The 12013-nt window shown below is 53.1% G+C and overlaps 1 protein-coding gene across 2 annotated transcripts in view; it reads left to right on the top strand.

The window, feature by feature from the left end:
* The window catches only part of NOC2L (NOC2 like nucleolar associated transcriptional repressor), an 81180-nt gene that overhangs the window by 21257 nt on the left and 47910 nt on the right, over positions 1 to 12013 (top strand). For both annotated transcript variants that reach the window (XM_074975454.1, XM_074975452.1), the window contains exon 12: positions 8249 to 8360. In XM_074975454.1, coding sequence (XP_074831555.1) covers positions 8249 to 8360 — 112 coding nt within the window. The remainder of the gene's footprint in view (positions 1 to 8248; positions 8361 to 12013) is intronic.

The raw sequence follows: 12013 nt of genomic DNA, 5'->3' as shown, positions 1-12013 counted from the left end.
TCACATTGGGCCACCTGTGGCCGTAGCGGAGTGCCAGGCTCAGACGGTGCCTAAGAATAAGTGAAGGCTAACAACAGCTGATCCCAGCACCACTGCACTTCCCACCGAGTGCCTGCGTTCATAGACCTGTTGTGATTTCTCGTTCTAAAAGAAACCAAAGCAGCCCAGTCCCTTATTGAAATGAGTAACCTGGGCCTTAGTCCAGCCCACGTCTTTTTAACCTGAGCAGGGAGCGAGCAGTAATTTTGCTCTGTCCTGTTTTGTAATGGGCTGGCCTGCAACCGGGAGCTTCGGGAGCCCCTTGTGCTCCTGTAACTTACCTGGCCTCTTCACTTGTAAAACAGTCCCCACGCTACAGCAAGCTCTTGTGGGTATAGTGCTTACCCCCCCACCAATCATCATCATATGGGCTGTGTGGCCTAGTGGATAGAGCATTGGACCAGGGCCTGGAAGACCTGGGTTCTATTCCTGGCTCTGCAACTTCCCTGCTGGGTGAGCCTGGGCAAGTTGCGTCCCCTCTCTGTGCCAGGTGGGGGCCATGGTACTGACCACATGTGTAAAGTGCTCTGAGATGTACTGATAGGGGTATTGCTGTGACTGGTCTACACTGTGGCATGTGTCTCTTGCAACCCGGAGCCCAAGTCTGTAAGATCTCCTATGCCTTTTGTGAGATGCCCGCTGCCACTGAGGCCACTTAGCAAGCTGAGGCTCCACCTAGAGGCCAGCCTGCTAGGCTGCGTTCCCTAACCCGAGCTCTCCACACCTCTTGCACTGCAGCAGCAGCTAACCATTGCAAGCCCCAGCACTGTGCCCAATCTTGCTGGATCAGCAGAGTTGCTTGTAGACAGGAAATTGAGGTAATTGAAACGGAGCTAGCTTGGTTTCTCCCTGCATCAGAGCCGCGGCAGGAAGGTGGAAGCAATGTTTGCCAAATAGTAGCTAGCAAAATCGATGGGGAAAGTTATTCTGTTGTCCAGCTTCTCGGAGAGGGCTGCAGACAAAGGAGGGTGACGTGAATTGCATTCTCCCAGCATTGTGCTGTGTTTACATTCACACTTTTCATACGCTCCAGGCTGCAGGCACGCTGCAAAGCCGTGTTAATGCAGGGACTTCAGAAGCAGAAGGGAAAGCGCTTAATGTGCTGTGCAGCAGCTCACACGGGGTCGGGCTCACACAGGGTTGGGTGTTAGAGCCAGTTTCCAGGAGAAGAGGGCATTGTGTGTTGGCTGGAACAGGGCAGATGGGCTCTTGGTGTCGTGCCTTTTCCAAAGGGTTCCTCTTTGAACAACATAATGTCCCCTTAATAGAATCAACGCTAGGTACGTGCTGAACTTCTGCTATGGGACATAAGCCCTGCCTGCTACTGCCTTTCTAAGGATAATGTCTACAGTCCAGCACCGCAGCTGTGTCGCCATAGCACCATAGTGAAGCTGCTTCCTTCATCGGGGGAGAAGCCCGTTAGAAGTCACTGGGAGTCATTCCATTGACTTCCATGGGTGCTGACTGGGTCAGGACCATAAACTCTACATCGTGGCCACTTCATCCGCTGCTGAAATGCAGCTGCTTCTGGGGTGGAACCCAGCACCAGCATAAGAGCGCACAGCCACTTCAGACAGGACGCGGAGATCGCAGCCGACCCCTTGGTTATCGGAATGATGAGCCTGTTCCTTAGAACCACAGGGTTAGAAGGGACCGCAAGGGTCAGCTAGTCTCTCTCCCTGCCCAGATGCGGGATTTGTTGTGTCTAAACCATCCAAGACAGATGGCTCTCCAGCTTCATTCTGAATCTGAAACTCTTCTTATCCAGGCTCTGATTATCTAGAGGCGTTGGATGTCCCCGAGCCATTTTGGGTAATCCCTTCCTTTGTACTGTTGCCTACTGAAAGGACAGTAGACTTGGAGGAGGTATAGTCTAATGACACGGGTTAACCTTGGTGTCTGGGTCTGATTTTAGTGCTCCCGCCCGCCCTCGTGTGCAAAGAGTGTCCTGGGACCCTCAGGGCGTGTGAGAGGATAAAACCTCTGTGTTCTCTCTCTGCAGAAGTGTTCTGCCGGGAGTACAGTGCCCCCTAGTTTGGGCAGTGGCCCTTTTTTTATTGACTTGAAGGAAAGATTGTCACTGACAGCCCTTCCAGCAACACTGCGCCCCTGTCCACTTACTGGGCCAGGCCAGTCTTCCAGAGCTTATCAACTCTGATGCCTCGTGGCCTTGTTGCACTGAGAACTGTGCCAGCCCGTAGGCAAAAATCCAGTGCGGTAAATAAACATGTTAAAAACCATGCAGTGCCTGTGAGGGCTCGTGCATGGAAATGCGAACGAGCTCTCTCGGCTATCCCATTGCAGAAATAAGCGTCTGGCACCCTCGCAGAGAGGGAGAAGGTGAATTGAGAGCCGCGGGGTTTTTATACCCTGGCGTGGGGCACTCTTGCTCTGATTGTCTTGTGTGCTTGCGCAGCTTGAGGTGCAAGCAGTCTCGTATTTATTTGCACACCTTGTCCCGGGCAGAGCAGCGACAGCCGGAGGCAGCATTGCTATGGCCCTGGGTTTTTACTCCCAAAGGTGACACATCTCCTTTTATTTCCCTGGAGAAGAGAGAGCTGTCCGTGCACAAACACCTGAATGGGGTCCGTTCATTGCCGCGTCTCAGAGCTGAGCTACTGTCATAGGGGGATTGAAGCCTTGTTGACTTGGGAGCTTCCGAGTGTAATTAGCCTCTGATTTTTTCTTTTATTTGCACACCAATGAAAACCCCGGTTGTGTGACGGGAGAACTTGGGTCACGTGATGACTATTTGCCTACTTCCAGCAGACAGGCATAATTGGCCAAATTCAACCCTGATGCAACTCTGCTGAAGTCGGTGGAGTCACACCAGCGATAAATTTGCCCCACTGCTTTTCGCAGTTCATCTTGGGATCTCTCTTAAATCTGAGCAACTGTGAGTTCAGCAAGGTGGGATAATCATTTAATAATAATAATGTGGTAGAGATTGCAGGGCCCAACTGAGATCAAGGCCCAGTTGTGCAAAGCACTGTACAGATGTAAAATAGGAAATGGGTCCTGCCCTAAAGAGCTTACAGTGTAAACAGATAAGACAGACCCAGGGTGGGAGGAAGGAAGAATTACCCTCCCCACAGAGATCTGGAGTAACTGGCCCAAGGTCACACTGGGAATCAGTGGCAGAGTCAGGAATCAAACCCAGATTTAACTACAGATAAGGTACATCTACCCTGGATGCTGCTTTCAGCAGCCTGTAGACTACGTACCTGCATAGCCCACCCTCCAGGGATATAAATATCAGGGTAGCCGGTGAGGCACGGCTTAGACACGTGTGACGGGGTGTGGATATGCACGCGAGTATATAACCTCCTCACCTAAGCCATGATTCCCCTTCTACACTGCTGTTAGCTCCAGGGAAGGACTCCAGTGGTAGGGAAGGAGCCTTTCCCTTTTATCTCCCTTCTGCCAGAGCCTTTCACTTGTGCTGCACGTCGCTGTGTGGACGCAACCTGCTACGTGTTCTCAATGTGCGGCGACGCTGGTGTGTAGCGCAGATATAGCTATAGTTAGGTGCTTTCCTAACTCTGCCGTCTTGAGTGACTTCCCTGTCGATATTTGGATTCTGTGGGTATTTGGCAGCATCGGGGCTTGAAGAAGTGTGACCTCTTCTCTTCTGCTGAGAACTTGACTCAATCTCCCTCTCCCTACCCTCCCAGGTTTGGAAGGAAAAAGGTACTCTGTGCTTTGAAACATTGGTCATCTCTGAAATCCTGTGAGCGCCGTAACCAGAATCTGAGCTCTCCAGTGCCGCCCGGCTGGTCTCAGGGCTCCCAGGGGTGATGCAGATAAAGAGGTTCAAATAATTGTCGGGATTCTCTTACCTTCCCCGCCATCCCCCCCAGTGTCTCGTTGCTGCTGCAGCACTTTAATTGTCCTGCAGACAAGCCTAGGCACTTTTTCACCTGTCCGGTTAGATAAATCAGCTGTCTAGGGCCACCGAAAGGTGAATTTGGAAAGTCCCAGGGAGAGCGGCAAACAGAATTTGCGGGCATGTGTTATGTACAGAGCCTCCTGGCGCACCATACAGCGGGCACGTAACGAGAGCAATGAGGGTTTGGGACTGCGTCAGGAAATGGGCTTTGGGTTGGAGAGAGCTGGGAACAGACCCTGCGTTAGGTCCCTTGGTGAGCAAGCCAGTGGTACATCCAGGCTGGGGCGTAAGGGAGGGCGGATGCTGTCAGAAATCCTGCGTGTAAGAGAGCGAACGCAGTGTGGTAAATCATGGGGGTCTCGTTCCTTAGTCCCCTTGCTACGGCTGCGCTGCCAGACTCAGTCCTGCAGTTCCAACTGCTTCTCCGGGGCCCTGGGCTGCAGCTGCCTTTTTGGAGCAGCGGTAGCAGAGCAGAAATGAAGCCCAAGGGTCCATCGGGGACCACAGCAGGGGGTACCAGTGAGAAGTGCCAAGGGCCTGCAAAACATTCAGGAGGGACCAGGCTCCTGCACGTTTCTCTGTCCGCCCTCCCACCCCCTTCCTTATGGGTAACATGCACACACTGGTGGGATTCCCATGTGGGCCGTTGGGTTATTTCTCCTGCGTCGCAACTTGCCGTAGGCATCTTCAATCAGCATCAGCATCTCAATCAGTGGCGGGATGCAGCTGCTGAGCGTTGTGTGTTTAGGGGTTGGGGCTCTCTGGGGAGTGGGGGAGGGGAACGATGCAGTCCATTTAGCTTTCGCAGGGTTTTATATCTTTTACTCTCTCTCAAATGTAGGGCCAGATCCTCAGCAGGTGTAAGTTGGCATAGCTTGTTTGGTGGCACTCTGCCCCATTGCGCCAGCTGAGGATCTGGCCTTAGGGTCTTTAAAAGAAGAGGAGTGATTACACCTGCTCCCCTTTGCTTACACGCTCGCTCTCGGGGGCATGGAATAGTGCTAGGGGGAGTGTGCGGAGGAAAGCGTGAAGTTAGGTTCGCCCAAATGCTCATCAGCTCCTTGGGGCGGTTTTATTTTTAAAGCCGTCGTACTGCAAAGAAAGGATTCCAGTTCTTGCCCATTTCTCCATCCCTGGCTCTTTAGTGAATAAAACCTTGTCTTCTGGGGAAATAACACCCTATCTGCTTGGCGCCCCTCTGGGTAGGGTCAGTCTGTCGACTTAGAGCCGCTGAGGGTTTAATCATTAAGCCTTGCTCGGCCTGGGGAAAAGAAGGCTGTCAAGAACAGTGATGATGGCTTAGATCTACCTGAGCAGGTCCCATGAAAATCTGGGTAGGGTTCCGTGCCATCTGGGCGCATTGGCTGAGTGAGTGCAAAGGGGAGTTTAACCTGTTCGAAGGGCCCTAATATACCTCCAGAGTGGGGGCTGCTAGCGTTAAGGATGGGTAAGTATCTGGCGGCTGTGAGCAGGCGTCCTTGCAGGAGGCAGGGAGTACGCTGTTGTTCTTTACTCTCGGGTTGTTCTGTGTTTGTCATACTCGGCATCGGGGGATTCGTGCCGGAACCTTAAATATGTTCTGGTCTGGGTTCGGCAGGTTGGTCACAGGCGTATCTTGAAACTAGCGTCGCACAGGAGCAAATAAAATAATACCGAAACCCTGGAGAAAATAATTTCTCTCCCGTTATTTTTTTTCTTTTCCTTCTACCCGAAGGTGGCGCTGTCTTCCTGCAAAAGGGCTGATGGACAGAGACAAATGGGGGCGGGGGGGAGGCAGTCGGTGTGCAGTTCCTTCCGCTGCACCACCTCATTACAGGAGGGGACTGGGGAGAAATTACCATCCGTCGAAGCCTTATTGCTCCAGGCGGGGACCAAGGCAGAATTTAAAATGTGCTTAAATAAGATAACTAGTAGCAGAGGGCTGCCTGCTAACCTCAGAATTAGCTCCCTCGTTTTCTTATTCCCTCTCCCCCCCCGCCGCCCCCTCTCCAGCGTATAAAACACATTAAAAATGTATTCAGAAGGATGCTTCGGAGAAATGGACCCAGCGCAGCTCGAACTTGCACGTGATTGGGAGCAGATGGGATCCAGGCCAGGGAAAGCAGAGGGTTGGATGGGGAGAGGCGATGCCGGCCCAGCTGCAAGGGGCGGGAGGACCCGGTTTGCTGGGGGCGTCCCTTGGGATTGCTTACATCGCTCCTGCAAATAAAGAGCTAAAAGGGTGCAGGGGGTATGGCTGGGCTGGGGCTCTCCAGATACTGGGACAGAGGGAGAAGACTGCTCCATTGGAGCTCCTCCAATTCCTTCTGTTGTCTCAGGCGCCTCTTCCTGCCCCTCCCCCCCCCCCCCCCCCCGCAGGCCATTTTGGGGTGCCCTCTCATTTCTGTGCAGCTTTCGGCTTACCCTGGGACTGTCCAGTCCGACCTACTTTGGGGCCCTTCCAGCACATTTAATAAACACCAAGCTCCTCCAGGCTGTGCGTGTGAGAGGGCCGAAGCACCCCTTTCCATGGGGAGAGGAGATACACTGGCATCTCGGGAACAGCCCGCCGCTTGGCTGAGCTTAGACTGACGTAGGAGGGGGGCTTCCTGCAGCCTCCCCCGTCAGGCAGATGGTGGTGACCCAGAAGCGTAACAGGAGTTGCAGCGAGTGGAAAATAATCCTTGTCAGGCTGTTGATGTCCTGCCGGGCCCTGGTGCACAGGAGAAGCTGGGCAGGCGTTCGGGGTGGGGGAAGGTTAGGGAGCACGCCCCTTCGCAAAGGGAGGCATGAGCTGTAAACTCAGCAGCCTGAGCTAGACGCCTGGCTGGGCCTTGGAGGGACGAGCCAGCCCTCCCCCACCCCAGCGTACTCTGGGGCCCTGCTGCTTTTCTCATTCTGCTTCCGTCCCAGCCATTGGGAGGTTAGGCTGATTGCTGCTCCACGGAGCACTCTGAAATTAATGGTCTGGGTTTACAATAAATCTATACCTTTAACAGGTTTATCCCTCGATCAATTAATTCCTGAGGAAGGCTTTCGTCATCTCCAGCGGTGCCAGCATGCGGGTGCAAAATAGATTTATTTCCATAATGGATCCAGTGATGATTATTTCACTATTTGGTGGAGGAGGGGGGAGAAAAAGGGAGTGATTTATGTCGCCCACTGATGCAGATTCTCTCTGCTGCATTGCTCAGTGGTCTCTCTTTTCGGGGTTCACGTCTCAGAATCAAAGCTGTTCTCCGGGAACCATGTTAAAAAGCACCTTTCTTAGCGCTAAAAGCATCATTATTAGGTGCAGTTCATCCATAGCAAGGGGCTGGTGGATCAGATGCCTCAGCCTTGTGATGAAAACAGAGGGGCCCGAGTCAGTTTCTTCATTCCTGGCTCTGCCCCTCACGCATGTTGCGGGCTGAGTCGCTCCTCTTCTCTGTGTCCCCGCTTATGAAATGGGGCTGCCGTGGAAACAGAGGATCCTGGGATGAAGGTGCTGCGTATGCACTAATGAATTGAGATGGGCCAGAGAGAGATTGGGCCATTACCTTCCTAGTTCAATTTCCTTAGCCATAAGCCCTGCGTTGCCTCTGCTGAGACAGCCAGGGCTGCAGCAGCTAATTATGATTGTGGCTTTTGTGATTGTAAATTACATGGCATGCACTTACTGATGCAAACCTCAGCCCTTGTTTCCCCAGTGGTGGTGGGAGGACTCCGTCCTGGAATAGTAGTCGGTGATGGTAATAAGGGGGAATATTTCCCATGGTGCCCTGGTGGTCCATTGAAGAGCAGTATTGACTGGTTCTTAGCAGAGCCCTGAGTGGCTGCTCCGTTCGTGTCCCCTTTCTACCTGTTCAGCTCTGGTTTGGTGGGTGGGAGTGATGCTATTAGGGGCAGCAGCAGCCGCTGGAAAAGGTGCATAGATACGGGAGATTGCCTAGAATGGCGGCTTTCAACCCATTTTCATTTGTGGAGCCCTAAAAACCTTTCAAATGGAGGTGTGGACCCCTTTGGAAATCGTCGACGTAGTCTGCAGACCACCCCCACCCCCACGCGCAGATCACTGGTTGAAAACCACCGACCTAGAGGGAGGAAACTGGGGAGTTGGGATCCTGGTTGCAAGAACTCGGGGTGTTCAAATGAGCGAGGCGCTGCAATCCTTGTGTTCTCTGCTGGCGTAGAACATGATATCAGGTCTCCCTCTGGGGGCCAGCCTGCGCAGCCCTAACAGCCTCCTACTCCGAGCTAAAACAGTTTGCCTTTTCAGCTCAAGTGGGAGAGGCCTGTGTCTTTAGCCCTGAAGACTGTAGGTTTAATTCCCCAGTAACCTTCCCTCCATCTCCTCTCCAGGTTGGTGCCCACGGCTCGTTTCTACCCCCTGCGGATGCACTGCATCAGGGCCCTCACGCTGCTCTCCGAGAACACCCGGACCTTCATGCCGGTTCTGCCATTCATCCTGGAGGTAAATCAGTTCCTGTTCCTCTAACAGCAACAAACAAAAGCTGTCTAAACATACACTCCCCCTGGCTTCTGCAAACCGCTGCTCACGCTGCACGCTTGGTCAGCTCCTTGCAGCCCCGGCAAGCAGCGTCATATATGCTGGATCACATCCTTGATAAATAGGGTTGAATTTTCACCATCTACGTTACAGCTTAGGGGGCTGCCTTGAGTGTCAAGACCTGATGGGCAAAAAGCATCTCTGTGGCAGCTTCCAGACGGGAATGAGCCCTTCCCCAGATGATGCAGAGTTGGGGATGCCCTGCACTATGCAGCTTGCTCCTGCTCTGCGGGTAACACTGTGCCATCCTTGAAGGATTCTTATTGTTTCTCCCCTTTCCAGGGCACGCCCCCACCCCCAGCAAACGCTGCCTATTGTGTTTGTGAAAGGAATTGTCTGTGTTGAGGCTGCGGGTGTCCCGTTCGTAGATTATAAAACCAGAAGGGACTGTTGTGATCATTTAGTCTGACCTCCTGCATTGCACCAGCTTGAACTAATTTCTGTTTGAAACTGTCAGTGATGGAGAAATCCACCACGGTCCCTGGTAAATGGTTCCAGTGGTTAATTATAGCCTTGTTCAACTGGACTTGCATCGTTTGGTCTGTCCGAGATGCCTCATCGAGCACGTTGGAGATGTAACTTCACATTTGTCTCTTGCTCTTCGAGATAGGCTTATGTTGCAAAGCCTAGATATGGGTTCCAGCCTTCCCAAAATGTGGGGGTGGAAAGGTATATGAATTCAGGGGGTTGGCTCTTTCTTGGAGCCAGAATTGAGGTTGACATGCCAGGACCTTATTGCTGAAATCCAGTTGCGCTTTTTATATTAAGGACATATTTATGCATAGTTTATACTTGATTAATAGGTGTTCAACTGTTACAGGGTCCAGCAGATTAATAGGTGGCGTATAACTATCTACAGCACCTTTGAGCGATGTGCTTATAACCATGCGTAACTATTCTACTTGTGCCGACTGCAGGTTTGCAACATGCCACTTGCACATTCACCCTTTGTGAGCTGTTTAGAAATGTGTAACCTTCACATTAAGTGTGATCATTAGTCCGCACCCTAGACACTTGGTGTGAACAATTGCTTATGTCAGTGATGTTCCCTCTAAAAGTTAATGTGCAGAATTCTGCTTCCTTCACATGTTTTTCTCTCAGCTGGGCATAGATATTGAGTTGTGACTAACCCCGCTGGCCGCTAGATCCCATCGGATGCATCACAGGAATGCAGTTGCTGTGACAATGTACCCAAACTAACTGAAGGGAGAACCTGAGTTTGGGTAACTCTCGCATCTGCATTTAAAGTAGCTACAAGAAGAGACATCAGCTTTGTTCTCAGCTCTGGGCTCTCGTGACTGGGGCCCTCTGGGGACAAGAGAGCGGGTGGTGGCCTGGGGAGAGGGAAGCCTTTGTGTTAAGGCAGTCAAGAACAGCGGTTCCAATGGGCGGAGCAGTGTCGATAGGCTCCTCTCTAGCTGTCTTTGGCTGGGTGCTCTGTGCATATGCTGGGGCAGAACTGTCAGCCCTGGAGACTGAAGGCCACTGTCCACAGAATAGGCCTAGCAAAGGTAGTGTCAGGCCAAGCATCTCCCATGTGCTGCCACGGCCTGGGGCTACAGGGGCCACCTGTAGGTGTGGGAAGGGGCTTTGTTTTCCATGGTGCAGACAGGCTTTGGCCCGCCCAGATAGCACCAGCGTTGCCGTGACTTGGACTGAACCTGCCAGATCGCTTTCACCAAGTCCCACTGAACATCCCACGCGTAGATGGCCATGGGTTTGGGATGCTACTGCCATAGGGTTTTCTTTCCAGTCCCCTGAGCCCAAGGAAGGATGCTCCGGTGATGGTTCAGGCACTGGAATGAGTCTCGAGAGATGGATGTGCGATTCCCGGCTCTGCTACGGACTCCCCATGCTGCATAATTTGTCTGTAACTCAGTACCCCCACCTGTAAATGGGGGCCATAGTCCTGCCTTTTGTCTAGTTAGATTGTAAACTTTTAGGGGCAGGCTGACTGTGTGTACAGCACCAAGCACGGCAGTGCCTGGTCTCGGTTGGGTTGCCTAGGCAATGCCGTAATACATATAATTAATGAGCCACCTATTCTTCAGTGAAAAAGAAAAAAACGCCCCGAGCAACTGCCCAAGAACTTACACTTCAAAAAAAGCCCGTTAGACCTAAAAGGCTGCTTAAAATAGCTGCCTGCAAGTGAAGTCTGTTCTTAGGCTCCCCCCCCCCCCCCCCGGGTTGGGGTGGGGCTGGCAAACGGTCAGCGCCTCACACCACCCCTTGCACCGTTCCTAGCAAAAGCGCCCCCCTCCTTTCCTGCAGACCTAACGACCCGGCCCCCCTTCCCCCGCGCCTGGCTGCGCTCCACGCTCGGCCTGAGCCCACCGGATCCAGGGGCGGGGTGAGAGAGGCCTGGTGGTCAGCGTGTGAGGAGGAAGAGGGAGAGGCTGGAGGAGGTTGGGGCTTTTCAAACAAACAAGCCCTGGGCACGTTGCTGATCGGGTTCTGTTGAAGCAAAGACTCTTGCGGTTTCATGTTGTTGTAAACGTCCTTCGCAAACCACATCCTCTCAGCCGGTGGAAACCAGGGCCGTTTATAGCTCTGCTCCGGCCCCCCCCCGCTGCTCCCTGGCTCGGGTGGGCCGCTCAGTTCTTCGCTGCTTTCCTTCCTCTTGCCGTCTGTTCTGGGGAGCCGCTGCCAGCCCAGTGGTGCAATAGGGGCATCTCCCCTTGCCTCTGCGTGGTGGTTTTTGCTTTTCTCAGGCTCTGGGAGATAAAGTGTCTCCCCCCCCCGCCCCCCCCAGCTCCATTCCCCCCCAGCCGCCGCCGCCACCACCACTTCGGTGGCAAGCTCTGTATCAGGCCCTAGCCAGACGTTACCGCGCTGCACGCTGAACTTCCTCCTGGCTTCCGCAAGCCTCCAACCGCATCCGATGCTGGTGTGTGTGGGGGGGAGCACTGCTCAGGCTTAGCTCGTCCAGGTGGCAGTGTTTGGTGGAGGGTGTTATCTGGGTGCTTATTCAAAATGCTGCCTGCCCCATGGAAACATAAGATGATTGAAATGCAGCAAACCTCTCTCATCTCCCAGCAGCCAGCCAGCGCCCCCCTAGCATCAGCAAATAATGCACCAGGTTCTCGATCGAGCCTCCGAGAGCTGTCTCTTCCCACCTTGATACGCCTCTGTCCCTTGGTGTGGTAATATCCGAGCACCTTATGATCCCGAACACCTTTGCCTTCACGACGCTTCCCATCCCTCGTGAGGAACTATCCCTGTTGTACAGATGGGGAAACTGAAGCACAGAGTGGTTAAGTCACTTGCCCAGGGTCACACTGGGTGGTTTGTGGCAGAGCTGGGAAATGAATCCAGATCTCCTGAGTCCCAATCCAGTTCCTTAGTGACGAGACCATCCTTGTAGGCCCTCAGTTTCACCCGTGACTTAGCTGATCTGGTCTGGCCTGAGGTCTTGTGGGTGCCCCCTGCAAACCTCCAATCACACTCCAGGGTACCAAGATCCATTTTAAGCCCAGTTTCCATAGCAGGGGGGATGGGCGGGTCCCTGAGGGTCTGTAGATACCAAGGGCTAGCTCTGGAGTTCATGACTCCATTTT

Source organism: Natator depressus, chromosome 18, assembly GCF_965152275.1.
Source record: "Natator depressus isolate rNatDep1 chromosome 18, rNatDep2.hap1, whole genome shotgun sequence".
Lineage (NCBI taxonomy): Eukaryota > Metazoa > Chordata > Testudines > Cheloniidae > Natator > Natator depressus.
Note: the sequence above shows the minus strand (reverse complement) of the source record. Positions and strands in the feature narration are given on the sequence as shown.